Source organism: Gymnoscopelus microlampas (assembly GCF_963454915.1).
Source record: "Gymnoscopelus microlampas genome assembly, chromosome: 20".
NCBI lineage: Eukaryota > Metazoa > Chordata > Actinopteri > Myctophiformes > Myctophidae > Gymnoscopelus > Gymnoscopelus microlampas.
In genome coordinates this window covers 19,841,462-19,867,609 of record NC_139957.1, presented here as the reverse complement: position 1 = coordinate 19,867,609, position 26,148 = coordinate 19,841,462, and the positions used below count along the sequence as shown (strand labels likewise).

Sequence of the window (26,148 nt, the reverse complement as noted above, 5' to 3'; positions counted from 1 at the left end):
TGTTTTTTGTCTGTCTGTCTGTCTGTCTGTCTGTCTGTCTGTCTGTCTGTCTGTCTGTCTGTCTGTCCCTCTCTCTTTCTCTGTCTCTGTCTCTCTCTCTCCCTCTCCCTCTCTGTCTCTCTCTCTTTCTCTTCTATTCTTCATAAGAATCTTCATAGGATTCTGATAGATTGAACCCCCCCCCCCCCCCACCCACTGATCATGACTGCCGTGTTTGCAAACTGATGAAGTTTCCGCTTTCTGTGGGCCAGCAAACAACACAAGCATTCGATTCGGCATCACAACCACAGTTTTTCTTGCGAGTGAGGGACGACATTTTCAGAATGACAGTGAATGCGGTGACACGCAAGTGTAGTTTTGGTTTGGTGTGCTCTACCCCAAGATTTACTACTTTATTGGCTTGTCAACACCACAAATTAAAATTTGTGGCACTCCAACTCTGATTGACAAGAGACTGCATGCCTTTTGCTGCATAACTCAGGAGGATCTGTTTGGAAAAGTCAAGTTTTGATCTGTTTCAGCTGTCAGAGGCTACAAGGAATGCTGTGGTATCTAAATAAATAAATATACATTAGCTTTATTTCACAATACACTGTTTTGATTGTGTTGTAGAAGCTTCTCACTTATAATAACATGCCTACAATCCCAAGATCTCATACTTATGCCAGCTAGGTTAAAAGAGGTTAAGATATTTTTTTAGGGTATAGAATAGAACAGTGCACACAAAGTGAGTACTGATATAGTAAATAAAAAAATAACATATCACTTATTCTATAGTTGCATATAATAATATGTGGTTGTCACAAATCCCAAGGCACACCTGGACTTGTCTCACGACGGCACACCAATCAGCACACCATTTAAGAACCACTGGCTTCCACTGTGAATACAGCACCAATTACTCAGAAAACCACTTTCATTCCTGTGCCTTGCAGTTGGAGTGATAGAAGGGCTCTTAATGAAGTGTAAATGTTTCCTTTTGCACACACCATTAATCATTCAGTAAAACAACTGCCTTATATCTTCTTGAGAATGAAAAATGACAGCGAATGAGATGCAACAGACTGTGAATCGGTGACCACAGGATGAGAACGTGACTAGTTTCACAACTTTAGTGAGGGTGGAAAGCTGTATTCAACAATTGTGGCCCCGCGGTCTTGTGGACTTTGGCTGTGATTTGCGCACTGACTGATTGTAAACATTTTGGCAGGATCACCTATGGTAAGTCTCCACAAAGCATGACCACAGGACTCTGCAGTGTAATTTAGCCCTGTACACCGTCTCATCAAGCTAGTTGAGAGAGGACACGCACGCATGCTGGCACCCACTTTGAGCACACATACAGTATACGTGTACAAGCAGATGTGCGCGCACACACACACACACACACACACACACACACACACACACACACACACACACACACACACACACACACATTGCTTGTATGCACGCTCATACACTTACCTATATGATCACACATGGTAACATGCACACTCACATACACACTAAGAGTCACATGCACACACAGAGGTACGCACACAACACACACACACACACACACACACACACACACACACACACACACACACACACACAGAGAAGCAGAGAGAGACAGCTTTGTGAAATGAATGTTATTGTGAGGTGGATAAACAGTCATCAATCCTTGGACCTGTGATTTAAGGATCATTGTCTGACCACACTCGCACTGTCTGTCTCCAAAGCCACTGTCACCACGCGCTGGCTTGCATCTCACCCGCCAGACCCATTTTCCAGTGTCTCTAACGTGGAGATCATGGTTGAAAATATGAATGATGCCAACTCACCCCCCCCCCCCCCCCCCCCCCACCAAACTCCTTTCCCAGTTTTAATGCCTATTACACATGCCCAGCGTTGAGTCAAATTATTGTGGAGATTACGTGTAAGACTGGAAGGGTTTCTGAGGTTTCCTTTCACAACAGTGGCCAGAGAAGAGAAACTGTGGCTATAATCCCTCCTCTGACCAGAGATCCACAGACATGATCATCAGCATTGTATGTGGGACTCTGAAATCTGAGTTTTAAGGACAAAGATTAAGCCCTTCAGTTCAGCTCATTAGAGCTCTAAATTGCAGAGATTATGTGTAAAATTGGAAGGGTTTGTGAGGTTTCCTCTCAAAAGTAGCGACCAGGAAAGAGACCACAGCCATAATCTCTATACTTCCATAACACTGGTCATTATAGAGTAGTCCAGTCTCTGTTGAAGTCCAGATTCATATGTAGAGATTAGGCCTTGTCCTGCGCTCATTACACTGTGGATATTATGGCTATGATTGGGAGGATTGTGTGAAGTTTCCATCCAAAACGGCAGGTATCAGAGTGGCATGGAGTAAAAAAAACCTGGCCTACCACCTCCGTAGACTAGAGGCCCAGGTTCGATTCCCAGCCTCCGGCTTGGCTGGGCTCTCCAATGAACTCTAGTGCAGTACCCATGTTATCAGAGTAATTGGTCAGTCTATTACGTCAGTCATGTATGATGCCTTGCTAACTTGGGAGAGTTGTTTCAACCAATCAGTGAAGCCGATTGAGAGACAGAGAGACAGATAGTTTTATATACGTAGATTGTATCCTTGTCGATGCCTGTTTAGTAGGAGGCGGAGGGGTCCGAGGAAGATGGGGTGAACCTCTAGCGTGCCTCACACTCAAAAGATGAAGCATCTTCTAATTGGTTTTCAAGACCAATAGAGAGACGACAGTAGTCATTGTAGTAGTACAGGACTTTGATGTCTGGTTAGATTAACTATTATTAGACACACAATACAGACAACTTCTTTTTTTTAAACTCGTTAGAGATTTATGTACGACTGTAATGGTTTTTCTACTGTTTCCTTTCACAGCGGAGGCCAGAGGAGGAGAGATGACCCCCACCTGCATCTGTAGCCTTTGTTAACTTAAGCAGGACCACACAACGAGCGGGAGGAACCACGACAGCACTGAAAAGGAAGAAAGAGCGAGAGAGTGTGCGAGAGGGAGGGAAAGAGGCAAAGGGGTGTAAAGAGGACTTAACGGTCTTGTTATCACAGAGGGGAGGAAAAATGAAATGGTGAGTAGTTTTTTCCGCCATAAAAACTCATAATGTATATCCGCCGTCCCATCCCTCCACCCACCGTGTCAAATCTGAACTGTAATCCACTGCATCGCTCATCCTCAGTGCTGTCCTCTGCTCACATTGTTGCTGCTGTTAAAAGTGAGTTTGGTTTATTTTCTTTTTATATGGAGTTTCCATCATGCTCCACTCCCTCTGTGGTTCCAGTGAGGCTCGCCAAATGGCAATAAAATGCTCAAAGAGGACATCAGAGGAGGAAAAAGAGAGTCCTATTTGTTAACGTAACAGAATCCCCAGTAGTTAAGTAACCAGCGGACAACATGAAAATGTGTGTATATCTTCAAATCTGTTGTGGGGAGAGGTTGAGTGGGCCAGTCAGCTACCAACAACATCTACAGAGGAGTGTCTAACCATTAAGTGTCTCTTTGTGAGAGATGGGTCAATAGCGCTCAATTGACCTCTGTCAATTCAACTGAGTAAGCTTTATTTATGGCACACTTTACAGTTGTGCCCTTGTGAGCATGAGGTCAGGTGGACCTGATGGCGATGAGGTAATGAAAATGTGTAAAATGTCAGGGATTAAAAAGATGAAACGATACAAATAGAAACAGCTTGAATACAAGCAAATGAAGGCAGATCACTGAATGTGTCAATAAAGTCAAACACAACGTTTTTAAACTGATGTGTTCATTGAAATTACGGCTCCAAAATCTGAGACTGTGGGTATGTTTGTAGCCCAGTCTGTAAAGCAGATTTTCCTAATTCCTTTGTGAACTGCAAATCTTCTAAACTTCTAAACCCATGTCAGCAATGCTAGTGTCTCGGTGCACTATAATAGTCTCACTCCTAAGAGGACAGACAATACATGTGCCCTCATCATCGTCCACATTGGAATATCAGGACTCAATGGACAATGGATTGAACCTATTCTTATGCTAAATAAAGTTATCCTATTTCGGGAATGTATAGGTAAATATTTACAAAAGTGTCCAAAACTTTTGAAACATTTTCTGATATTGTTGACATTTTTTGAATAGAGCTTACAGTAAGTGCTAAGAGTGTAAGATGATAGATAAATATAGATTAGCACTGACTGTTGATGTTTTGTTTCCTTTGCACTCGGATGAACTTTCGTCCATGGTGACTTCCTTTAGCAGTGAGGTTGCTTGTGGTGACCGTTCAGAGTGCAGAGGCACGTTGGCTTTTGCTCATTGGTCAGCTATTATCCTTAGGGAAGATAGAAGATGACCAATCAGCACAAGCTCATCATCACCCTGTCTGTCCCTTTATCACCCCCAAGATAATTAGATTTCTCCTCAGGACTGTCTGTTGATTTACGCTAATTCCATGTAGTGTAAATATCAGCCTGGTTTCCTGGACTTAAATGAAGCTTACACCTTTAATAAACTAAAGCAATGAAAATTAATTTATGTGGGTCTCAGGATCCAGATGAGAACACATGGACCTGGGCACCCATGTGGAACTAAGACTTCATGTGGCCAGCCTGTGACGTCAGTCGTCTATGACGTATCTATGACGTATCTATGACGTATCGATGTATGACTCCAAATTTGGGCAAGATTTCAGCCCGATATGGGCCCCATTGACTTCTGTTATAAAATGAAGCTAAAATAAAAAACATGAACAAACTAGAAAATGTGCTCCTCGGAGCACAAGTCTCCGCCAGCAAATATTGGAATTTATTCCAAGATTGGAACTTTGATGATAGGCGTTGCGCCTTTGCTTCTTCATCAGTTTGCAAACAATGGTTAGCTTCTTCAGTTTGCATAATAAGAGTTAGTTGCACTGTGTCATCAACTGTGACTGGAAAGTACTGTACTTGATTAATCCTGTCTAAGCTATTTATATTACGTATTGTGATGACACCAGTGTGTCTACATAATGTATTGCTCCGCCATTTCTCAGCCATTTCGTGATTATTCCTGTCCTACCTCACTTTGAAAAAGACCAAGACTTTTTCAAAGTGACACATTTGAAACACATCTATTTATAGGCCGCTATACGTCATGCGTCTCACTAGCCAATCAGAGCACACTCTTTCAACGTATTGTCACGTGTCACGTGAGGCTTGACCAATGTTAGCTTGGCCGAGGGGGGGGGGGGCGGAAAGTGAAAACATAGTCTCCTGGCGGAGACAATTAGTGGAGGTACTTCTTTATCCTACTGGCGTGTACATATGAAGTTTGGTGCTGATTGGTGTGGTGGTTTGCAAGATTAGCTGCGGACACACACAGACAGACACAGACACACTGACAAACACACACACACAGACACACACACACACACACACACACACACACACACACACACACACACACACACACACACACACACACACACACACACACACAGACCGCACCCCTCTCATACTGTAGTTGGCAGAGCCACACCGTAAAAATAGACATTGTATACATAATCCAATGCAATAACAAATAATACTGATGCTATTCAGCATGAATAACAATGTCTTTCTTACCCATGCTGGTGCATGGCGTTGGGGATTTCCAGAGCCTGCATGGACTGGGACTGCGACGATCAATTTGACAGAGATAAACAGTCATTGGATTCACTGATTGGCCAACCCAACCCTTCTGACTCATGCATTGGCTAAGCTTTGCATGACATTTGTTGTGCTGGACGGTGCGTTTGAAGACAGGACCAAAGTGAGACAGTCATGCTGCTGTGACATTTGGGCGCACGGTGTACTCCTTTGGAGGGTACGGTGACATGGACGACACTGATCAGATTGATGTGCTTGTCTTCAACACGGTGTCTTCAGACTGGACAAAGTTGGCCACAGTTCCCCACAGTGACAACTGGGAGAGGACAACGTCCATTCGAGGTGTCCTCCGGGAGCCACAAAGCTGTGCTGATAAAAGATATCGGGCCCTATCTTGCGCGCCACCTTACCCCTTATCCCTAAAGGTTTTTGATTTTTTTTATTATTTTGAAAAACTTTTTTTGTTTTGTTTTTAAGATATTTTTGGGGACTTTTTGGCCTTTCTTTATAGATTACAGTAGAGACAGACAGGAAACAGGGAGAGAGATGGGGAGAGACATGCTGCAAAGATCGTCTGGAACGGGACTCGAACCCGCAATGCGCTGTCAGGCTACATTGGAGCCTAGGTGCCTGACCGCTACGCCAGCGGTCCGGGCCTTGAAAAACATGTGTCGATGTAGATCGGCTATTTGAAATATAAAAAAATGTTTTTCAAAATAGTAAAAAATGCTAATGAAGTTTAGCCGCGCAAGATAGGGCCCATCATCTGCATCTGCATCTGCATCTGCATCTGATACTTAGGACGTTGGGGAGGACCACAACGTGCTCCAGCACCTATTTCATCATGGGCGGCAGTGGCTCAGGGGTAGAGTGGCCGGGTACTCGGGTAGAGTGAACTTGAAACCGTAAGGTTCCCAGTTCGATCCCGGGCTGGGGCGCTCCCCCAGAGTTAGTGTCGAAGTGTTCTTGAGCAAGACGCTGAACCCCTAATTGCTCCCGATGAGCAGGTTGGTGCCTTGCACGGTTTCCTCCGCCAGGATGGAATGTGTGTGTGAATGGGTGAATAGCACAATCAATGTAAAGCGCTTTGGATAAAAGCGCTATATAAATGCACCATTTACCATTTATGTTACTCTACCACCATCATCAGGAAAGAGTGTTTGACGCAGAGAACAACCGCTGGCTGAGCACACCTTCTGCACAGCTTCTTCCAAAACTATGCAAATTTAACCGTACCTCCAATGATCTGTGGAAATGCAATCCAAAGACCTTCTCCATTGAAGAAGGTTGGCATTATGGGAAAGGCCTGTGTAGAATGACTAGGTTGTGTTCTTGCATGGTGGGAGATTGTATCATCCTCGTTGTAGGAGACACACCCAGTGAACTGTACAAGACTTGTGTCCTAGTATGAAGACGTTATGCAAGCTAGCAGTTATTCAGTAGGCAGAGCAGTTGGGACTCATGTGGGATCTGGCAACCATGACTACCAACAACAGAAAAACAAAAACATAAGCCCAATCCAAGCCCCTTGACTTACAGTATAAAATTAAATGAGTTATTTTAAAAGTATAAAACATACTAAAACAATACCGGAGGTACTAAGCACTGGCAGTGAGCACAATACGGCATTGATCGGTCCAGCGGTTTGCGAGATCAGCCACACAGACTTAAGAAAGACAGACAGACACACAAACCGACACTCTGGCTGGCCTCCTGCAGAGCCACGCCATGCATGATCTAAAAGAAAAATCATTGAATCACCTCAGGGTTGCCACTGGTGTACGCTTTTTAGTTTTACTAAAGGTCTGCTAACTCTGTTTAAGAAACCAGCTCACAGTCACGTTCATCGCTGACTGTGGTGTGACTTGACGTGAAGGTATGGTAAATCAACTATAAGACTATTGCAAGCGTGATCACCAAATGACAACTTGCCCCAAAGCTACTCTCTCACTGTCCTGTGTTCCCCTCACTGCACTGGCAGCGCTGCCAGGGAGCCGGCATGTAAACCATGTAGGCCTGACACCACTTGTTTTGACTGAGAGCACTGAGGCACTGTGTGATTGTGCAACACACGGCACAAGGCCTGAGCCAGCCCAGCTACAGTATAGCACTCAAAGCCTACTCTGAGCTCACTCTTTCCCTCCCTAGCTCCAACCAGGCTTGTGTCAAACATTAATTGCAAATAATTCTTGGCATTTGATTATTTGGAGCAGCAGATGGGTGAGGCCCACCGCATCAGGACAGCTATGGCAGGGTCAGATAATTTGTTACGCACAGAAATGTGCACTGCACTGACTTATAAGTGTCTGAACCTTCTGCCGTGGATTGTCCTGTATGGCCCCTCCCACACAGTACTGAGTCTGAGCATGTTAAAATAAACAGTTATTATTTACATATTTTATTTGATCTGGGATTGGTTCTATTTTATAATAGCTGTCAGCCTGACTAATGCACAGGACAGGAATAGTTTTGCTACGATACCAGCACCAGAATGGGACTTGATCTGAGCACGACATGGTGCTGAGGGAACCTTAGAAGTGTTTAGAATAAGACAGAGCCACATACTGTACATTAGCAGAGAGTAGATTTTGAGAGCCATATGCAGATATATAAATATACAAAGGCCCTATGAAAGTAGGATAATACAGAGAAGCGTTTGTGTTAGGCCTACCTAAGTGCTGCTTTTATATGTGACCATGTGATTTAGTTTCCATGTAATGCAACATCCCTGTCCACTTTCTGCCATGACCAGCGGTCTACTTGCATATATTTATCTCGTCTCTTCAGTCTCTGTGTCGCACTGTCTCTCTCCCTCACTTGTGCTTGTTGTTGGTGGCATTTGTGCATGTGAATCGGACATGTATAACCGCCTGGATTCAAACCCAGGTGTCCCCCACACAGCAGGAAACCAAGCATCTACTGCTCATCTAAAGAGGAATCCCCCTTTGGCTAAGGCTTCGGGCAGGGCTATATGCATCCTTTGCGTTAACATGGAAGAGTATGTGGTCCACGTCACTGTATGCTCATTGCACTGAGACAAACTTGCAGTTCCCTGCATCATGCAGCAGTCCCATCTGAGACAGTGTTTACATTTAGATTTAAAAAATGTTCTGTTCTTTTATAGCAGAGCCACTTCAGTGCCTGCCGTACTTCTGCTGTCTGTTATATGATTTAATCTCTGGCACTGAAAGTTGTGAATTATTTATTTGGGCGTATCATACAACAATGTAAATGTTCAGACATGATAAAACGTTCCAGATGGGGATGTCCAATTGCTCCTCGCACTGAAGACAGAAATGCACATCAGCTTCCCACAAAGAGACGGCAGTTTTGTGATTGAGTCCCATTAGTTGCTAGAGTATAAACCACTGGTTCCCAAAAACCGGGTCGGGACCCATTTTTATGCGTCCGTGTAAATATAACTTTTTTCCATTTTCTAGATTTTTTAGGCCTATTTCAAAAGGTAAAAACTAAGAAATAAATTGTCATTCATGAAAAAAATATATAAAAAAAGTTTTTTCTAAAGAATTTAGAAACACAAATCCCCCAATTTCCATAAATAAACAACAACTTTTAAGAAGTGGTGAAAATAACAGATCTACATGTGTTGTGAACTTGTAGAGCTACTATTTTCCCTAGTTTGGGCCCCGGGGAGACATCACATTTCTCTTTTGGGTCTCGAGCTAAAACGTTTTGGAACCAATAGTATAAACGCTGCTGATTAAAGCAACTTTAACACAAAGTAGGCTAATTCTGACATGTTAAGTTGACTGAATCTTTGCTGAGTGATAGTAAAATTGAAGGCTAGTGTTCTTGCATTCTGCAGGCAAAGGTTCAGACCTTCCCAAATTAGGCCCTCACAAAAGTTTTACAGCCCAGATAATGATTCATTTTCTGTTCTAAACTTCCACACCATGGTCTGAAACAACTTTTGATTCCAGAAAAAAAAACTAAAAACGTTTTGATAGCCCTATTAGCTATTCCCAATGGACAAATGTAATTGCCTGAAACCTGAGTGAAATGTTTTATTTGCCAGTTGAAGTTAAGAGTTTTAATAAAAGACAAGCCAATTAGTCCAACGATAGGTTATAGGATTTTCAGTGCCTTTGCATCACACCAGTTAGTTTTGACCAAAATGTTCACAAATCAGATTATATAGGCTATGCTTTGTTTTAAAGGCTACAGTAGGTTCATTTGTGTTTACATGTTGAGAGAGGGGGGGGCCCAAGCAGAGCCTTGCTGCTAATGCAATATCCTGAGTAGCTCTTACACACAAGCAGTGGTGTAAAGTAGCTACGTACATTTACTTAAGTACTGTACTTAAATACAACTTTGAGGTATTTTTACTTTGCTGGAGTATTTCCAATGTACTTTTACTTCTACTCCACTACATCTCAGAGGAAAATATTATACTTTTACTCCACTACAATTATTTGAAAACTTGATCCTACTTGAAAAACTTGAAGCTACTAGTTACTTTGTAGATTTTGATTGTTATTACAAAACATACAGTAACCACTTCAGCCCTATATGCATTTCGGCCACTTGAAAATAGCCAATCTACAAGCATCCATGCAACGTATTGTGAGCTTCTAGGTCTGCTATTTTCAAAAGATTTGTATACATTTTATACATTTGAAAACTTGAGAAATGGGACGTTCTGCATAATGAGTACTTTCTACTTTTGGTTCTTTAAAGGGGCTACACCATGAATTTCATTTTTTTTTAGGTTTTTAGTATTTTTTGGTCTCCCCAGTGTCTCTTGTACCCAAAAAAATATTTTTTTTTAACATTCAGTCATTCATGCTCATTTCATGGATTTCCTGAATGGGCGTGTCTGAACAGGCCATTTCAGAATGGCTGTGCAAGTGATGTCACTTGCACAGATTTTGCATTGACGATGGCCAGACAGAATTGCTCAGTAGCTCCCCCCTGCCCAATAGGACGTTTTGGTATTGCAGCTGAAAAAGCTTGGAATGACAGACAGTCAGATTGTGAGAAAAAATATCTGGATGTTTTTTAGGCTTACAACCTGTTTAAAACGTATTAGGGGGCAATATTTATATATAATATATTTTTTTTTAATTCATGGTGTAGCCCCTTTAAGTACATTTTGATACCAATACTTTTGTATTTTACTTTCAAGTAGATTTTGAATTCTGGACTTTTACTTTTACTTTAACAGAGTATTTCTACATTGCAGTATTGATACTTTTACTTAATAAGTAAAAAAAGAAAAAAAATAGTAGCCTACTTTTTCCACCACTGGCTACAGTAGGTTCGTTTGTGTTTACATGTTGAGAGAGGGGGGACCCAAGCAGAGCCTTGCTAATGCAATATCCTGAGTAGCTCCTACACACAACAAGGGGGTTTGACTCCTGGCGAAATTTGATCCTGCATTGGGCCCTTTAAAGGAATATGGGATGAGTCCAGTGTTGCCATGTCCGCTTATTATAAGCGACTTTGGGCTTGTTTTTCTGGTAAGTTGCTTTTAAAAATAATAATAAAAAATATATTGGTAGTAGCTGGTTGCGTTTTTTTGGGGCTTGTTGTTATTTCTAAAGTGTAATTGATTATTTTGGGCTTGCTTCCTAATGTTGTTTAAACCCAGTGGTTCTAAAATATTTTCATGTCAAGGACCCCCAAATTAATATATATTTGTAGATACAACCTTCTGAAAATATGTTGTGCCAAAGACTCCCATACAAGTTTTTTTTGTGGATTTGAAAATATTACTAAATTTTCACATTTTTTCCAAAGCTTTTTTTCAAAGCATTGTGAGCTTGTAGATCGGCTATTTTCAAATAGCCTATGTAAATAGTTTTTTTTTTTTTTTTATTACTACTCGTTTATATGATGTTTTGCATATACATTTTGTCTGTCATTAAATGTTTCGATGAATTGAATACACAGGACCTCAATGGAAACAAGCCATAGTGTTTTCTTGGTCCTCATAGCATCCTTTTGTATAGAACCGTGCTTTCTGTGCTTTTCTTGCAAACTGTTAAGTATTCAATCAATCAATCAAGCAATCAATCAATCAATCAAAAACTCAGTCGCTTCTTTTGGGCTTGTTTTCCTAGACCTGGCTGCTTATTTCAATCACACAATATGGCAACACAGGATGATGTCTATTCAATGGGTCTCTCGGCAGCAAAGCGGTAGTAGATCTAGATCTGAACTGAACCCTCCGCTCTGGAGAAACCAAAGGATCAACCGGAGGAGAAAAAGCCGTTAAAAAAGCCGAAAGCAATGAATGACCGACAGCGAGCAGAAACAAGTCAGTGAATGAATGAGTGTATCAGATCGTTATGAGGCGGACAATGAATTACCGGGGGAGGTGAGAGGAGAGAGAGAGTGAGGGAGAGAGACACTAAGTCACAAGGTAAAGTATTTCAGCAGCTCCGCTAGAACTATAACAACTGATTTATGTCATGATCGCAGCTCGGGATTTGTTTATGTTTTAAGACAGTGTCACTATTTGACTAAACGGAGGAGATGTGAATGTGATGATGGACTGTTTGGAACTATATGAGCTCTAGTGAAGTGCGACTCGTCTGCGGATTTGGAGAGATGTCTGTTCTACAGTGGTGTAAAGTAACTATTACTAAGTACATTTACTCAAGTACTGTACTTATGAGTACAATTTTGATTTTTTTTTTTTACTTCACTTGAGTGTTTCCAATTGGCAATACTTATACTTCTTCTACTCCACTACATCTCAGAGGCAAATATACTACTTTTAGCCTACTCCTACAATTATTTGAAAACTTTAGTTACTATAGTTATTACTTTGTAGATTTGGATTATTTAAAATACATTTCCCACTTCAGACCCATTTCGGCCATTTGAAATAAAATAGCCGATCTACAAGCTCACAATGCGTTGCTATGCATTGATTTATAGTCATTTTATACATTTGAAAACTTGTGAAATTGGACATTCTGCATAATGAGTACTTTCTACTTTTGGTACTTTAAGTACATTTTGATACTTATACTCGTGTACGTTTTGAATTCCAGACTTTTACTTGCAGCAGAGTATTTCTACATTGTAGAATTGATTGAGTACTTTGTCCACTGGACTTTAGAGATGTCTGCTCTGTTCTATGCGCTGACTGTCCGTCTGTCCGACAGGACGCTTTTATGGTCGCCACTATATTCTACTAGAACCAGTGTGTGTCTGTCTGGCTCCACACCTGTTCCTTGTAACCTTTTTTGGATAAAATCGTGGCCACTGCCTCCTTGTCCTTGCAATGCCTCCAAAAACATTAATAACGCCTAAATTAGCAGACTATTTATACGGGGGGACCCAAATATGTTTTTGACTGATTGCACAACCTTTATATGAATGTGTGTGTGTGTGTGTGTGTGTGTGTGTGTGTGTGTGTGTGTGTGTGTGTGTGTGTGTGTGTGTGTGTGTGTGTGTTTCTCTCTCTCTCTCTCTCTCTCTCTCTCTCTCTCTCTCTCTCTCTCTGTGTCTGAAAAATACACACATGCAATATCCCAGGCATTTATGAAAGCCATTTGTGCATCTGGACAGGAACGGGAAATAAATCCTGACTATCCATACTGGCCCATAACTCAATTTAACTCCTTCCGTCTCACCAAAGCTGTTATTTAAACACAGACCGAGGAGGATATTATGTTCAGTCCCACTCTCTCATACTGTATTATATGGTTTGGGTCTCCCACTGTAACCCACTGTAACTCACGCTTTCCCCCAGCTGCCCAATGCCACCACCACCTCCTCCCCCTCCTCCCCCTCCTCCCCTCCTTGCTCTGCGTTCATCCTTAAGGAAAGGAAGGAGGGACGCCAGGGGTTATAGTGCCTGTGTGGTGGACAGGAGTGTTCTGGAGATAGGCTATAGATGTAACACCTCAGCCACCTCAGCGCCTTGGAATGTCAAGGGGCCTGTATTTATGGCTGAGACTGATAATGAGCGTGGTCAGTTTCTTCAAGGCCTGTCATTAGAGTGTCCCTATGGGAGCTAAGCCTCGAGGTAGGAGAGTATAGGTGTGTGTGTGTGTAGGAGGAGGAGGTGCGATAGATGTTGAGGAGGTGGTGGCTAAGGTATAGGAGAGTATAGAACATGAGTGAAGGAAAATTTCGGGAAGAGAGAAGCAGAGGTGGTGGTGGAGGAGAATGTAGAGGTGTAGCATATCGTTGAAACCTATATTTTAACCTTTTGTGTTTTTTCGTAAATTAATGCCCTACTTGTGTGCTACCCTGCAAAGGTCATCGGGAACTGGACTCGAACCCGTGACGCACTGTCAGGCTGCCTTGGAGCCTATAGGTACCCGGACCGCAAGGCCAGCGGTCGGGGCCATTTAAAGGGATAGTTCACCCAAAAAATACTTGAATTCATCAATATTTTTTTAAGCCAAAAATGTGATTACCAGCGGACCGGTAGGCAGCGGTTCAGGTAGGAGATACAAAGGAGACCCCTACCGGGGTCATCAAATTATTGCCTTAGGAATGCGACAAAAACAAAAAAATATCCATTAATTCAAGTCTCCATGTGGTGACTGACTAATCGAAGCGTCAGAGCTTGTAGTTTTGCTACTTTTGAATTTAAATCCTGAAAAGTAACAGTTTTGGACATAATGAGGTTTTCCACCCGACAGAGACGATACGCAGGATAAAGTAGTGGTGTTGTAATGTATAATAGGAGGTGTAGGGGAGTAGGTGGTGAAGAAGTTGAAAGTATAAGAAGAGCTAAGCCTGGGAATGAGGTTAAATAGGAGGTGGGGCAGCAGGCAGAAAATCTTTTGGGGGAGGAAGAAGAGGTGGAGAGGAGAGGATGACAGTATAGATAAGATGATAAATGTATAGAGAATGGGGCGGTAGAGTGAGGGAATGGAAAAATAGGATCAAAATCATTCAGGTGCTGCTGAACGACTGTATACAGTTTTGACTTGACCTTATAAAATTTTGATTTGTCTTACGGCCAAAGGCTTCTCTTTTTTGTACTGTAAACACTTTGCCTTAACTCAGTGTTGATGCATTATGGCTATAAAAAGCACTGAGGAAATTTGTTGAAACATTTCGCTTGTGTCAAATAACACAACCCTTAGTCATTTCAGGAGAAGGGTAAAAGGTTAAGAAATGTGTTACTGTGTGAGCCTTGGTGACATTTCCCCCTTTTTCTTTATCTATAACAATCAGCCGCCTCTACTTGAGTCTTAAATTGGGCCCCACAGACCAAAACACTGACTCAGTAGTTTAAACAAAAGCGTGAGGCCTCGCTTTGACTGGGTGGGAGTCAAGAGGGGTCCCTGCGCTTCAGCAGATGGACCTTGGAAGGAGAGATAAGGGAATTTTTAACTCACTCCCCTTGACTCCATGTGCTCTGTGATACTTTGTCTTGATTTGCATACGCACAGTCAGACAGATAGACAAACACATGCACGCACGCACGTGTGCGCACACACACACACACACACACACACACACACACACACACACACACACACACACACACACACACACACACACACACACACACACACACACTCACACTCACACTCACACTCACACTCACACCCCTGGCTGACATATTGCATTCCCAGCGGGTGACCCAGATTTGCACATGTATGCTCCCGTGCCATCATGTCATCTGAGTAATTTTGCTCAGACTGGCAGCCCAAATCCAATATTTTGCCTATCCAGATCGGAATTAGGTTGTTTTTCATCGAAACCCACAACAAACGCATGAAAAGTGATTTCATGTGTTTCAATCAGATTTGAACCACGTTCCTAGGTGGTCTGAAATGCGGTTCAAATCGGAATTCTAAAGACATGTCTTGTCTGGACATTTGAACACTGAAGCCTGATTTATACTTCGGTATAAATTGACGGTGTCGCTTGCCGAAAATCTCAATCGTTGTTAGCTAGATCTGCTATTTTCGGCAAGCGACACCATCGTGCGACAGAGCATAATTTAAGCATTACTCATGCCTATGTGGTTACGTTGTTACCACAACAACCAATACAGATAGGTCAACGATGTCTGAATACACACATCTGATCTGATTACTTGCAAATAACAATGTTGACAGTAAGTCCTAAAGACCGTATTTTGAAAAATAAATCGGATTTGCCTGCAGTCTGAAGTACAAAGCCTTGGATTGGGGATACCAAATTCTGGGGAAGCCAAGTCAGATCTCTGCGGAGACACCAACAACAACAGCAGGGATTTGCAAATGTCTGGTGGGGATGATATCACTGCACCAACTAATCACTTACATCACCGCAGCTGCATGCTCAGCAGAGTGGGTGTGTGTAGTTGAATGTGTATATATGTGGCTGTGCATGCTTGCATGTGTACGTGTGTGTTTTTATCTGTGCGCATTCGCCACCAGTGTCGAAGCCTTTCTGCAGGCCAGGGGGTTATGTATTTGAATCTGCAGTGATAAAGGAGGTTCTGGTCAATGAAATGACCAGCTAGAGAAACTTCCACATGTGTGCCCTTGAGAGCGGCACATGCCCTCCCTGCTCCATTTCGCTGGACTGGAGAAAGGTGCAAAAAAAAGGTCAAGTGAGGCGCAATCATCGCATGTCGCAACAGTGAAATAGAAACATCATGCGCCGTCCAAACAATTTTATTGCTTTCTGTGATAGCTTCCACAGCTTGAGCATAAAACTCCTCTGGATATCCAATCTCACTCCGTCAGAGGAATTATACTGTATAACTGTCAGTGTAAGTCAATGGAAAGAAAGTCGAAGGGGATGGCAGGCTTTTTCAACGGAACGACGCTGTAGCAAATACCCTGCTGGGATCCTTGTGGTGGGGGTTTCCATTGACTTGTCTTCCCCCAGTTGTTTGCTCTGGCCAGTGAGTGTGTCCAAGGTCTCCCAGCTGGAAGAAAGCAGAGTAGAGGCTCTCTATGCTCCTTCTGCAGCCAGGAGAGGATTCACCATGCTGGGATGCAGCTCCTCTACCCCACCCCCCCTTCCCGCACCAACCTGCACTGGTGTTGCCCACACTGGGTGGCCCAAATGTTACTAAACGCGGAACCAAAGTGCAGATGCTGAAAAGCCTGTGTTTGTTGCAGTGGCATGTTTCCTTTACTTCCCACCTGAATTCTTCCACTATTGTATGCCAGATAGAATAGAATAGTATTTATTAGTTCACATGCAATGGGAGTCTCGGTGGAAAAGTCTTCTGGGCTTTTATAAACCATCTGCGAAATGGATGGTTATGTTCATACGAGTGGAGAAAATGACTCTATATCTCATCTGTTAGCGCCCCCCCCCCCACCACCACACACACGCACGCACGCACGCACGCACGCACGCACGCACGCACGCACGCACGCACGCACGCACGCACGCACGCACGCACGCACACACACACACACACACACACACACACACACACACACACACACACACACACACACACACACACACACACACACACACACACACACACACACACACACACACACACACACACACACACACACAGAGAGCAGGAGCAATTGCATGACCTCATTCTCAACAAACCCTAGTGTTGTGGTTTGTATGCCCGTGCACACTCATTCCATTACACTCTATGAACTTGGAGACATGTGGCTGTGTTTGAAGAGTTTTTTACCCATATGGAGATAAAACACCATTTGTGGTAAACGGTGACACATACTCTTAAAGAAATGATTGATAGCACAAAATTGAGACCCTTTACAATACGTCTTTCAAAGGACAGTAGGTAACTTAAGCCCTTTGTTTACAAAATGATAATACCTCCTTTACAGACTGGCACCTCTGGATATTGAATAATGAACAACAGCTGTTTTGTTTACACATTGGATCACATTTAAGAAAATAACTTTTCCTTTGCAGACAATGTTTGCCTTCCTTTTCCTTCTTCTCAACAGGATGTCTATCTTGACATATGATGGTTGTTCAGGGTGGGTTCCTGGCACCACTTGGTGTGGGCTGGACCACTCCCCGTTCCCTCCCCTCCCATGTTAAACAAGCTAGTGGTACTAAAGGAATTGTTCCGGTAGAGAATTAGCATGGTTGTGTCGAGGGTGTTTAACCAGCAAATGGTTTGTTTGCACCCAGCTGTTTTAGCTCTTGGAAGCGGCAGTGAGCCTGTGCCTTTGACCCGGTCTGACCTGCTCTGCCCTGCCCTGGTGTGGGCCGCTTGGCCTGGCATGGCCTGGTCTAGCCGACGCAGGGCCGGTTAGGGCTGAGTGCGCTCTCTCCTTGTGCCTGTACCAACGCCTCCGTCTTCCTTTACCCCAGGCATGTCCTTCACAGTCTCCGGTCTGCGAGAGAGAGAGACAGATGGGAGACGTCCGGAGCTGGACTCTGGTTGTCCGAATCCTGGGTTCTGTGGTCTGTCAGTGGAACCTCCGCATGCACGACTTCTGTAATTTGTTTGCGAGGCCTGTATTTATGAGCATGCTAATTGCAGGGAGCACCAGCATGGTGCCTTTTTAGCCGCTGGACTTTGAACGTCTGGTGTTCTGCTGACGGTGTCTGGGGGCACTGGTCTGAGTCTGTCTGTCTGAGTGCTGTTTAACGTTAGTCTTAATTCATGCCACCACCGCATTTTTATGCAATTTGACAAAAGTGCATACACTACAAAAATCCTGAGTGTTAAATTAAGAGCGTAAAATGGGCCTGTGATCTTTACTCTGCAGGGAAATGTAATATTTTTGGTGGATTTCTATGGATGCATGCATACTCATGCATGTCTTTCACATTAATCAGAGTGAGCTGCCCAGCACAACTACTCTACTCTACTGTGATCTACTTGTATCCTTTTTGAAGAGGCTAGTTAAACTATGTAGAGATCTACTGTGTGTTGGTTACTTGTTCACATACGTTTTGTAATTTAGATTAGTTTTTGATTGACTATAAATGCTTAGAATGTTATTTAGATTGCATGTTGTTTAGACAGATGCTAGGTTTGATGTTTACCTGGTATCCTAGTTTTTTGAAGCACCAAATAGTTTTCTTTGCACACTATTTACATTACTATTTGCTCTGTCGTTATCGACTAGTGTTCATGCCATTTACTCTGATCTTGCACTTCCCCTGCAGCCATTAGTTTTCACTGTTTTTCCCTGATAGACACATCTTCGTACACAACAGTCATCTCAACCTCATTAGTGTGTCCACCACATAACAGAGGCAATAGGGCCCTCAAAGCTGTTTGTTATGGCTCCTTTTATCTCAGGCTAATCGGGTTTTTATTGACACAATAGGGCCTGGAGACCTTTGTGAATGAGTATCCGGGCCAGAGAAAAATGGCCACCGGTCAATCCCTCGCAGGTAAAAATAACTTCAGCGCCCCAGTTTTCCCACATTCAGCACTCAGTCCCATTCATTCTCACACATTCTTTCCTCCTTTCTTTTTGCCTAGGAGAGCCCCCCCTCTCTCTCTCTTCTGCTGTGATGGAACTGTCATGCAGAAAGGCGCTATTGTGCCAGCTAGATCCTGTTTCACTCCTGCCCTGTAATTAAGAAGGGATTGCATGGCTGGAGATTTGTGGGTGGGGGAGGCAAGAGGGGGGGTGGGGGTGGGGTTGGGAGGGTCAGGGTCCAGGGATTGGGTTAGTAGGTAATATGGCTAGAAAGCACAGGACGACCTCCTCTATGTGTAGACTGGCTTACACTGGGAAGCCCCTGCACACGCGCACACACACACACGCACACGCACATACATACATACATACATACATACATACATACATACATACACACACACACACACACACACACACACACACACACACACACACACACACACACACACACACACACACACACACACACACACACACACACACACACACACACACACACACACACACACACACACACACACATCCCCCCTCCACCTTATTGAGCCTCCCTGCTGGGGGTTTGTTCAGTGTCTGCAGCACATTTAATGATACCGTGGACCATACAACTTTGGGGTATTTTCTTGTCACTGTACTATATTTGCAAATACGTGAAATTATAGTCCTCTGCATTTACCCATCCATTACTATTAGGAGCAGTGGGCGCTGCATTTAGCGTACGTTTTCTTTTTGTGTGTGTGTGTGTGTGTGTGTGTGTGTGTGTGTGTGTGTGTGTGTGTGTGTGTGTGTCGGGTACTAGTTTGGCAGAGAGAGAGAGTGAGACTGAAAGTGACAGGAAGCTTTTCTTCAACTGTGTCATCATGAAGTCATTGTGAGTGTTTGCTTTACTCACGTTTCCAGTGTGAGTCATGGGAAGCGCGTGGTCAGTGTGAAGAGCCCTTCAGAGTCACTCTGCCCCTTCATGTGCACACTACAGTAAATGAAACCACAAGCTGGGATGCCATTGCCCCGGCATCTGCCATCTTTGGCGCTGCTGTTGTTTCTACATCTCGTTGTCGAGTCGATCATGTATGCTGTTTGTTAGGTTCCACTGTCAGCATCTTATTATCCTGTCTAGATGGATGAACTTGATTTAAAGAAGAAAATGCACATACAAGGCTCTCATTTGCAGGACAGTCTGGTATACAATCAAATGAAATACTGTACAAAAGTGAAATGCATACAGTAGTTAAAAAGTGCAGTCCTCCTTACCAAGCCTTTCTTTTTTGAGTGGTGCCAGCCACTCCTACGCTTGACCGTGTGTGTGGGTCTGTCCGTCCGTCCATCCGTCCGTCCGTTTGAGCACGGCCTCAACAGCTGGAGCTGATTTCAACACAAGGATGCAACCAGTTACACTAATTCAAAGGCACCACTCTCTTCACACTGGGTGTGATTTTTAATATGGACCCCACTCCTTTGGGGTATTTATTTTTTCACTCTACATTTGCACACGTACGTGACTTATTCCCTGCATTTAACCCACCCTAGCTATGTAGGAGCAGTGGGTGCTGTGGGGGCAGCACCAGACCAGTTAGGGGTTAAGTGTCTTGCTCAGGGACACACATACACTGGGGCCGAGGCGTGAACCGGGCACCGTCTGTTTTCCCAGATGGCCTCTCCCATTAAACATGGCCGCCCTATTGTAAACGAACCCAAGAATTGCTCCCAATAAGCAATATCATCCTGCAGTCAAAACGGGCTTATTTTTCCTCTGAGGTGCACTGCATGCCATGTAATTATTACATATTGTCTTGACCAGACTTCTCTTATCCCTGTGTGTTTTGTTTAGGACCAGCGTGAGGTCAGAGACAGATCTCAAAAGAGGTTTCAACAGTTTCGGCGATCGCCATGGCAGACGTCTTGGAGAGTGGCGGGACGGAAGCTGTCGGAGCGGCCAGCGTTGATTGGCAGAAGCGCTGCGTTGCCCTGGAGATGCAGCTGCTGAGGTTCCGTCTCCAAGCGGGGAAAATCCGAGAGCTGTTGGCGGAGAAGGTGAGAGACATAGAGAGAGAGCGAGAGAGAGAGAGAGACGGGGGGATACTCTGGGAAAGAGAGACCGCACACAGAAACTTACGGCCAGAATAATACTTCCATTAAGCGTGTGAGCTCATGTCACATTCAACCTGACAGTTTCACTTGAGGTTGATCTGGCCATAAATTACTTAATTATATACTTTAATCATGCTACTGATCTTTGACATATTGTGGGGTACTTTTCATGCTGTAATGACGGGTCATCTGCTTTGTTGTGTCAAAACGGACAGAAGCATTTCAGATTTTGTGATCAAGTTTTTTCTCTCTTTTTTACCCGTCTGTGTCTGCGGTCTGCCAGTGATTTAATTTTTTGCCTCCAGAAGTTTTCTGGTTCCGTTGACCTCTGAGTAACTACCAAAGAATAGCAGTCAGACTTGGCAGTACTTGAGTAAACTACTACCACATGTGAGTAAGTAAAAATACAGGTGTTTGTGTGAAGACAGATTACTTTGTTTAGCTTTTGTGGTAAAATATCTTGATCCTCTCATCGTGTATCATCAGGGTGCTTGCTTCAGTTTTTGGCCAAATTGAATATTCAACAGAATGCTCATCAGTCCTGGTATTTCCCTTCAGGAAATTAAGACCAGGCACGAGCAGAATGCTGTGTAAATTCTGACGGTGGCTGGTGAGCTTTTCTACACTACTAGCTACTGCAACGACAACCATTGTTTGGGGGTCCTACAGAGAATATAGCTGTGTATATACTGACTTTAAAAAATACAATATAACATTTTAAAAGTCCAAGTAGCTGGTGAATTTGGGGGTTCTACCTGTCACTGTAGCCTGTAGTTAGAAGAGGTTTCCTTGTGGATTTGGTACAGTTTCTCTATATTTTTGATTTGTGAATTGCATTAACCACATGAGCCCTAGCGCCAATATTATTTTTTCTTCATACATTTTGTCCGTTTGCGGCCATTGGTGCATATATATTTTGTTAGTGCACTGTGTGTTTTGTTCCCTGTCGTTGGCTGTGATTCTGTGAGTCTGCTGCTTCGTTAAGGCGGTCAGCAGGATGTTTGGAGTCCAAACATAGGCCAGTGGTTGATAAGATGAAGATGGCTCCCTGCTGTGTCCTCTGGCAGGTTCTGTTATGCTGTGCTCTGCCTGTCAGGCCTCCAACTCTTCACCTAGAACCCCCCCCCTGTTTTCAGTTTGAGTTTGGCGTTCCCTGGTTGTACACTAGGAAAAATACACAGAGGGGCGGCGCTCTTTGAGGGACCGCAAAAACATAAACAGTGAACTGGTGGGTGTATACCGCAGCAGAACGCAAGGCTGCTCAACCATTTTTGGGAGCATCAGTACTTTCTCAACACTAACATTACATCATTGTTGCATTCAATATAATATTGATATTTATTTCAGCCTCATGTTACATAATGGATTTCACTTGTATCTATCTCTCAGTCAGTCAGTCAGTCAGTCAGTCAGTCATTTAGTCAGTCAGTCAGTCAGTCAGTCTCTCACCTTCTCTTCAGTTCTTGTAGTCTCCATTCCTCTCTCATCTCTATTTCTCTATTTGGCTCTCTCCCCCGTCACACACACACACAATTGATCAGTTTGTAACTCTGAGGGTGTACAAAATGTAACCCAAATGGATTTGGGTTACATTTGTACACTCTCAGAGTTAAATTAACAGTGAGAATTTTACTGTGTAGTACTGAGTGTTTGAGCAGAGGCCCGAGTGTGTTTTTCTGGGGGTGCTGAGTGACTACTGTTCCGTCATGTTATTGCTGTTTGGAAAGAGTCCTTCACGCTCCTCATCTCTCTTCTTGCCAAGTTAGGACTGTTTAACGCATTGACCCACTTTGGTATGGAAAAACATGAGGGGGAAGAAAGAAAGAAAAAAGAGAAGAAGCCGTTGACGTGGTTGTGTGTGTGACATGGCATTTATCTCCAGAGTCTTGAGTGTGAGTAAAGACAGAGAGACAGTAAGAGAGTGAGAGAGATGCCCCACTTGCTTTGTGTGTTAAAAGGACGAACACCATTTGGCTTCAAGGATTTATACGTGTGTGTGTGTGTGTGTGTGTGTGTGTGTGTGTGTGTGTGTGTGTGTGTGTGTGTGTGTGTGTGTGTGTGTGTGTGTGTGTGTGTGTGTGTGTGTGTGTGTGTGTGTGTGTGTGTGTGTGTGTGTGTGTGTGTGTGTGTGTGTGTGTGTTGTCCGTCTGGTCTAGTAGGAACGTCAGCTGGTACATAGCCTAGAGCTGGCCTGCCTGTGGAGAATTACTCTAGATGGTGGAGAAGGATAGGAGAACATCACAGTCAGGAGGGATTTTATTGTGGATTTTCCATGGGTTTTCTGGGTCATAGTTGAACTCTTACGCCTAGTTCAGACCAAACACTTACTACGACACAAAACCGTTTTAAGCCCGGTGTATATACTTTGTCGTATGTAGGTGTCACACACCGAAAATAGCAGATCTAAAAGCTCAACACACGTCACGGATACAACGCGTTGTGAGCTTGTAGATCTGCTTTTTTCGACACGCGACACCGTCATATGACGGAGCATAAATTAAGCATTTAGAATATCGTGGAGCGTTGTGGAATGTCTTCTCTGCAACAGTCAAAATGTCCCTTACAGTTACAAATGGATAACAATAACACATGAGGATTTTACTATGCAGAGAGATAATGTAAAGTACTTACTTATTTCAAGCATTTTGGTCTCAATGGAAGTATAGGGAGACCACCTCCAACCAATGCTGATGTGCTAGTTATATTTTATTAACATACTCTGCCATACAAATGGTTTAAAACAAATGTTTTATTCATTAAGTTCTGGATTGCAGCTTTAATTCTCTAATTTGTGGTATTGGAGAAAGTTTTAAAACATATACTTCCACTGCGTGGCCTGTCCTTGGCTACTATAATAACGTATAGGAATTTGTAAAGTGAGCCGTCGTCCTCTTGAAGGTATTCTATTTCAGTGCTGAGTTAAGCTAATACTGGACGTATACACTCCCAAATTAGATTAATTTCTTCCATAAGCCACAGAAGGCCAGAGGGGCGAACGTGATCTATCATTTGACTCAGGCCAGCCGGATCGCCCAGCAAGGAAGTCTGCAGAAAGGTCACTGGGTTCAACTTTGTATGTATAAACATTTATTTAAATGACAGGATTTGTTTGGATCGGTTCTTTTTAACAGTCCCGTCTGGTTTCAGAGAGATATGTGCTGAGCTTTGACTCGTAGCATATGGTCCTTGGTGATCTGTATTTAACTGCTAAGTCCATAAACTGCTTTTCAGCAGTTTTTCTTGAGGTTATGTGAGGGAAAAGTTCATTCATTGTGCAATGTATAAGGGGAAAGAAAACCTTTGAGTTTCAACCCCGTTTTCTGCATGATCTATGTTTGAGTCCCCACAATTATAAGTCCACACTTAAACTTCACAGACATTTCTCCATTGTGAGTGAAGGTGAAGTCAGATCAGTTTTCTCTCCACTGAGCCAGACAGTACCCTTCGTGGAAAGAGTAGTTACTACAAATATTTTGTACACTCACTATATTCGTGCATTGGACTTTTTAAGTAACAGTAATCAGTACATTGATCTCTTTATTTATTTCTTATTTCCCTTTTGTTCTGCATTTCAACCAACTTTTTACAATGATGTACTGAGCTGGATGTCTTACTATCAGTACTAATGCCCATTCATGGTCGAGTGCTTATGAAGATCTCTGTCTTTGAATCCACACGTCCTTAACTGACCTAGGGGTGAATCCTAAACCCTGGTAGTACATACATTCCTTGTGTGCATACCTTTACTGTCTAACCTTCAGTTTCATAAAAATGTCTGAATCAACAATGAGACTTGGCTGGACTCTTCAATCTGGTTTTGTGGACAAAAACAACTAAAACCGCTCTGGAATACATGGGTTAATGAAGTTAACATCTGCATCTCTGAGAGGAATTTGAAGCAGATACATACTTCACAGTAAAACTATTGTCGGTTGACCCCTTTCCTACCTTTCTGCTTTCTAAAAGTAGTGCATAGCAAACGTAAGTTAGTTACACACTATTCAGAGTTCATCTCATTAAACGGAATGCCGCCATGGGAAATTAGTGACACATGCCACCATCTTTTTCATCCAATCATGTCCGCAGGCATTAAGTGACCGCTTTGAGGCCATACAAATCTTGATTTTACTCACACTGAAGCCACCAGGCTTGAATTTGCCTCATAATAGCCTGGTCATAACCTTGACAGCAAGGAGATATATTGTTTTGTGGATTAAGGAATTGGATAATAGGAAAAAGTAACAAAAAAAGATTTAAATCAGGGATATATCGATCAACTTATTGGCCAATATTTGCTTAAAAATGTGTTAACAGTATTGGAACCAATGTCAACCCTATTTGTCGCACCGATGTAATATGATGACAGGTCATATTCATTGGTTGATGTAAAGCCAGTGTGCTAGCCAAATTAAATGTTGTTTTCTACATTTCAAGACGTCTTTTGTCAAGATGAAACCATTTATTGCAATCACATTGAATCATATTTGCCGGTTTGACTCATGATACTACAGAATAATCTGCGCAAGCATGACATGACTCTGAGATTACACTCCTCCCAAAGCAGAGCCTAGCATAGTCTCGCATAGCCAGCCGATCAGAGAATTCTGCCTACTGATACGTCTGGTGATATCTAAATTCAATGAACTAGAAAAAAAGCGCCATTCTGGCTTTTGGGCCTATCCTACCTTAGATAGCCCCCGTCCCGGAAACCTGTAGGAGGGCCTGATACTGTGTAGGCCCTCCTCCCAGCTGTCCCCATCACCTTTGAGTGTAAATCTAACTGTCTCTAAGGGGTTTTGGGTGGGTGGCTGATCATGGCTCTCGTAGTGAAAGCACAGAGATGCGCGTACAGCCGCAAATCTGCTTCCTGGTCCCAAATGTAGATGATCATGATGAGCATGGTTTGTCAATAAACTCATCCATTCCATATGTGTCTCACCATCCCAAGTTGGATGTATGCCATCTGTCTCTCCTAATCAGAGCAGATTTTGCATCAACCTTTTATAAAGCCCACGTTATTTATAACGTTATATGACATCATATACTATGTATAACGTTATTATGTTATTTATAACATGCATAAAGGCCACGTTATTATGTGGAAACCACCTCGACAACCAGTGGTTGAATTAC

The 26,148-nt window shown here is 43.1% G+C and overlaps 1 protein-coding gene across 3 annotated transcripts in view; it reads left to right on the top strand.

Moving 5' to 3' along the window:
* Positions 1-11,757: 11,757 nt before the first annotated feature.
* Positions 11,758-26,148, top strand: part of plekhh1 (pleckstrin homology domain containing, family H (with MyTH4 domain) member 1) — a 49,836-nt gene continuing 35,445 nt past the window's right edge. The window contains exons 1-3 of one of the 3 annotated variants that reach the window (XM_084044011.1): positions 11,973-11,990; positions 18,829-18,895; positions 20,756-20,958. In XM_084044011.1, coding sequence (XP_083900137.1) covers positions 20,815-20,958 — 144 coding nt within the window. In that variant the 5' untranslated portion in view covers positions 11,973-11,990; positions 18,829-18,895; positions 20,756-20,814. Of the gene's footprint in view, positions 11,991-18,828; positions 18,896-20,755; positions 20,959-26,148 lie in introns of all 3 variants that reach the window. The other 2 variants (XM_084044010.1, XM_084044012.1) reach the window with 2 other exon arrangements.